Source organism: Zingiber officinale, chromosome 7B (assembly GCF_018446385.1).
Source record: "Zingiber officinale cultivar Zhangliang chromosome 7B, Zo_v1.1, whole genome shotgun sequence".
NCBI lineage: Eukaryota > Viridiplantae > Streptophyta > Magnoliopsida > Zingiberales > Zingiberaceae > Zingiber > Zingiber officinale.
In genome coordinates this window covers 82,099,023-82,103,627 of record NC_055999.1, presented here as the reverse complement: position 1 = coordinate 82,103,627, position 4,605 = coordinate 82,099,023, and the positions used below count along the sequence as shown (strand labels likewise).

Here is a 4,605-nt window from a genome sequence, read left to right as displayed (position 1 = left end):
AACTTTATTAGCATCTTAAATCCATCTTTAATATAATATAATATAATATAATATTTTTAATGTCATGTTTACTCCCAAAGATGGACAAAGAAAAAAAATATAAAAGTGATGGGTGGAGGATTCTAAATTTGCTTGTTGACCTATTTTAAAAGAGATTTTCATCCTTTGTTTGTCTCCATCTAGCTCTGATGATGTCAGACCATGCAAGAGAATTCGAATTTTAATATGTCATAATTTTTGACTCTATGTATTAGAATGAGCTTATTCTTTTATTTGAATTAAAATTTATTCAGAAACCTAAAAAATTTGTAACCGGTCAAATTTTGAATTTTGAATTTTGAATATGAAAAATATTGTTTAGAATTTTTGACTCTAGATATCTTTTTTACTATTTTTAGTTATTTTTATTTTTTGGTATGTTGTGTATTTTTGATATTTTAATCTTATAATTAGGATTTTGATTGTATATAAATGTTCTATTTAGTTGTTTAAAGATAATCTCTATTATTTGGATAAAACTTTTATTTTTGATAAAATCTAGACATGATGGTTTCTTTTTAATTTTTTATTTCTCTTTTTATTTTTTTTCTTCAAATTCTCTTTCTCTTTAGTCCATATAATAATCGCTATTTTATCTGATGTCGAACTCTCACAATTACTATTTGTGAACCATTATAGACAACTTAAAATCGTGAGCCACTCGGCGGCTTAAACACAAGTCCTCCCCCCATGTTGATTGCAAGCTCTACTTGGTCGCGAATCATGGCTATGAGTGGGTTTGGCTGCAAGATATGCAATATCTTAACCTGGTTATAAAATCGCGGACTACTATCTAGATCTCCAAATGCAAACCAAACTTATTTTATCTATCAAATTCCAACCATCACACTATTTTAATTACGAAAATTCAATTTCAAAATCTCCACTTTATTATGCACTATTGGGCTATCTAACGGGTTACAACCTATCGAGTCAAGCCCAATAAAAAAACATTAGAGACCACATTAATATCAAATTTTAAATGTCAATAAGAGAGATCTTTCTAAATTTAAATAAGAAAAAAATATAATGTTAAATGTTTTCAATACGAAATATTTTATGAATAGTTTGGTCAATTTGAATATAAATTTGTTCAAACTTTTTAAACATAATTATCCACTAATTATTGAAATCCTCTCCTCCATTAATTTTATCAAAAATAAATTTTAATTGAATGTCAATATATATGTGGATAGGTTAGTTGAGCTATTTTTTTTAAATCTAATCTACATTTTTAAAATAAAAACCACAAGTCAACCGAGTCAGTGAAGAAAAACCACTGTATGAGCATCAACATAGTAACTAAGTTGGTACTTGATGATAGAGTTATTTAGGAGATCGCTTGGTATGATGATTTATCTTCATTCCTCTTATTGTAGGACGATCAATAAAGAACACTAGAATGTGGGATGATCGATAAAGAACGCGTGAAGGAAAGGAAATCATGTTTTTTTTCTTCATCAACGGACACATAAATAGCACCCAAAGATTATTTAAAAACACTCTTAAATACCCCAAAACAAAAAAAGTACTACATCATGATAAAATTAAAAAAAAAACTCGTCTCAAAAAATAAATAGAATTGTAAATGAATACCGAGCCAAGATTTATGATATAATCATCGAATTGAACTAAAATAAAATAGTTGTTAGAACTTAATTTGATTTCTTTTATTACTACAAGCTTTAGCTTGACTCTTTACATATTAACAAACTTTCAATTTTAATTTATTTGATTTAAACCTAATTGATTATTTAAGAGAAAGTTTTTTTATTTATTTATGAAAAACAAACTAACTTAAGATTAAGGTTTTTGGAAAAGTTTGACAAACTAAAAAAATATATATAGAAAATGCAATCACACTCCATGAAATAATTTGGCACAGCAAATCTGAAGAACAGAATCAAACTCAAACCTGTCCATGTCGAAATCACCCAGAGTAGCCAGCGCTCTCATCCCTGAGGCTTCTCCGACGACGGGAGGGGCTCGGAGTCGGGGCCCCTCAAATCCTCAAGCATTCCGACGACGTCCTCCATTTGCGGCCGCTGGCTGGCATTCCTCGCCACGCATTGCATTGCAATCTGAAGCATCCGAACCAAGTCGTCTTCTATCCCCGGGCACTTCACCAGCTCCGCGTCGAAAACCTCGGCCGTCCACTCCTCTCGCACCACCGACTGCACCCACCTCGGCAGGTCCACAGCCGCGTCGTCGCGTCCTGGCGACCGCCCGAGCGGAGCCTTCCCTGTCAGCAGCTCAAGCAGCAGGACTCCGAGGCTGTAGACATCGGACTTCTGCGTGGATCTGCGGTGCTCGACGACTTCCGGCGCGCGGTAGCCCGCAGCTCGCGATCGGGCAGTCGTTGAAGGGCTCAGAAGCGGCGCGAAGCCGAACTCAGAGACGCAAGGATTGAGTTCCTGCGTGATCAGGAGGACGTTGGAAGACTTAATGTTGCCATGGATGAATCTACCTCCAGCTTGAGCATGGATATGGGCGATTCCGCGCGCCACGCCCAGTGAAATCTCTACCCTCGCGCGCCAGTCCAGTACTGTTCTTCCAGCTCCATCCCTTCCTGCTCCTCATGGAAGTTCATATATCGTTAAGATTTACAGAATGCTAGCTATTTTAAGTAAACTGTAACAGAGACCGGGCAACAATTTAGAGTTCACCGTGCAAGAAGGTGGATAGGTTGCCAAGCGGGGCGTAATCGAAGACCAAGAGCTTCTCATCTTTGGAGTAGTAGTAGGAACGGAGTTGGACGACGTTTGGATGCTTGCCGATGCTTCCGATGATCTCCATCTGCTGCTCGAACTCTCTCTTCCCTGCGGCTACTTCCTTCAGCCTCTTCACCACCACCTCGACGCCGTCCTCTAGGACAGCCTTGTAGGTCGTCCCATGGCTTCCTTTTCCGAGAACTTCGGCGGAAGCTCTTAGAAGATCTTCCAAGTCGAAGTTGTAAGAGCATCCCTGGAAGAAGACCAGCTTGTTCTTCTCTGCCTCTTGAACGCTGCTGCTGTACTCCTCGAGCTTGTCGATGCTTCTGCTGGCGGCGCCGCCATTTCCTTTCGAGGTGCTGCTGCTGCGCTTCCTGCTCTTCCTCCTCGAAATGCAAATGAGCGCAGCCGTCACCAGTGCAAGAAGAAGGCATGATCCTCCGCCGGCGACTATTATGATGATCCCCGTGCTCGGTGTTTTCCAAAAGCTTCTTTTGGCCGAGCACTGTGGTAGGGGAGTGCCGCAGAGGAAAGGGTTCCCCAGGAAAGACTCAACGGGGAAACTCTGTAGCGATTCAGGAATGGAGCCGGTGAGGTTGTTGTAGCTCAGGTTCAGATGCTTCAGCTTGGGAAGTCGAAGCCGAGGTATCAGTCCAGAGAGAGAGTTGTTCTCGAGGTACAATGCCGCAAGCTGAGTCAGATTTAGAACCGCCGGCGGAATTTCTCCGGTGAAGGAGTTACAGGAGAGGTCAAGGAAGGTGAGGTTGGAGGAGAGTGAAGAAGGCAGTGCTCCTGACAGCTCGTTGCGTTGCAGGAACAGAGAACTCAGAGAAGGTATCGAAGGGACGTCGGAGGGTAGTTCCAGCGCGAGACGGTTGGAATGAAGACTCAAGATTTCGAGCGCATCGAGCTCTCCGAGTGTATCAGCGGGGATTTGGCCGATCATGCCAACCCCCGGCAGCCGGAGGCTCTGCACGCGGCCTCCGTCCGGCGTACATGTGACACCGACCCAGGAGGAGCAGACTGGGACCTGAGCGCTCCAGTTAAGCTTCGGACCATGAGGGATGGACGCAGCAAACTCGAGGAGGAACTGGGCGTCGGAGTTCAGGTTGCCGATGGCTGAAGCTCGAAGACAGTGAAGGAGGATCAATAGAGGAATCCACAAGCTCAATTTCTCCATTCCTGCAGCTGCAAATTGAAGAACAAATGTACTGTAAGAAGTCAAAATTCCAACATCAGTAGATGAACTACTTATTTCCCATGGAGTGGTACCTTTATGGTCTCCTCAGAAGTTAGACGCACACCAATTAATTCTCAGCTACTCATTTTTCTGATTATTTCTAGATGGGGGACCGAATTGCGACCTCTGATAAAGAAAGACTGTCTGTGTGTTGAATGGATCGAGGACCAACTTCTTTGAGGAAGAAAACTGCAGTTTGTCAGGAGATGGTGAAGGGGTGGAAATTGGAATTGAAGAACAGTCCAGAGAAGAGCACCAGGCACTTTCACATGGCAAAGATCAAGCTGCAGCGATCGCCGGCGAGGTCACGGAGTTCACATAAAGAACACATTTTTAGGCCTCCGTCGGCATTGGAGGAAGATTCGGCATGCAATCAAAATCTCACCTCGGGGAGCTCCTCGTTTCCGGCTCCAGATACAGGCTTCCTTACGGCATTGACTCCGCCATTATCGCTCAACTTGGAGCTACACCGCCCACAAAAGGAGGATGAAGAAGAAATGATGAATAATAAATAAAGCAATTGGCGAGATTACCGGCCTCGCGAACCGCTCGGAGAAACTTTTGTCGGCTTCTCAGTCACTCGCTCGGAGAACAACAAAAAAGAAAAAGAAAACA

General features: G+C 42.2%; 1 protein-coding gene across 1 annotated transcript; it reads right to left on the bottom strand.

The window, feature by feature from the left end:
• Positions 1 to 1,860: 1,860 nt before the first annotated feature.
• Positions 1,861 to 4,605, bottom strand: LOC122006133 (probable inactive receptor kinase At5g58300). Its single transcript, XM_042561498.1, has 4 exons — positions 4,376 to 4,605; positions 4,023 to 4,274; positions 2,706 to 3,938; positions 1,861 to 2,608 (listed from the first exon to the last, which is right to left on the bottom strand). Exons 3-4 carry the CDS (start codon positions 3,928 to 3,930, stop codon positions 1,992 to 1,994), a joined length of 1,842 nt encoding a protein of 613 aa, XP_042417432.1. The 5' UTR covers positions 3,931 to 3,938; positions 4,023 to 4,274; positions 4,376 to 4,605; the 3' UTR covers positions 1,861 to 1,991.

Excerpts from the sequence above, each read along its gene's own strand:
- LOC122006133 (XM_042561498.1), bottom strand. The coding sequence starts at position 3,930 with ATGGAGAAATTGAGCTTGTGGATTCCTCTATTGATCCTCCTTCACTGT. Across the intron at positions 2,609-2,705 it reads CCTATCCACCTTCTTGCACG|GAAGGGATGGAGCTGGAAGA; the intron begins GTGAACTCTAAA and ends CATGAGGAGCAG.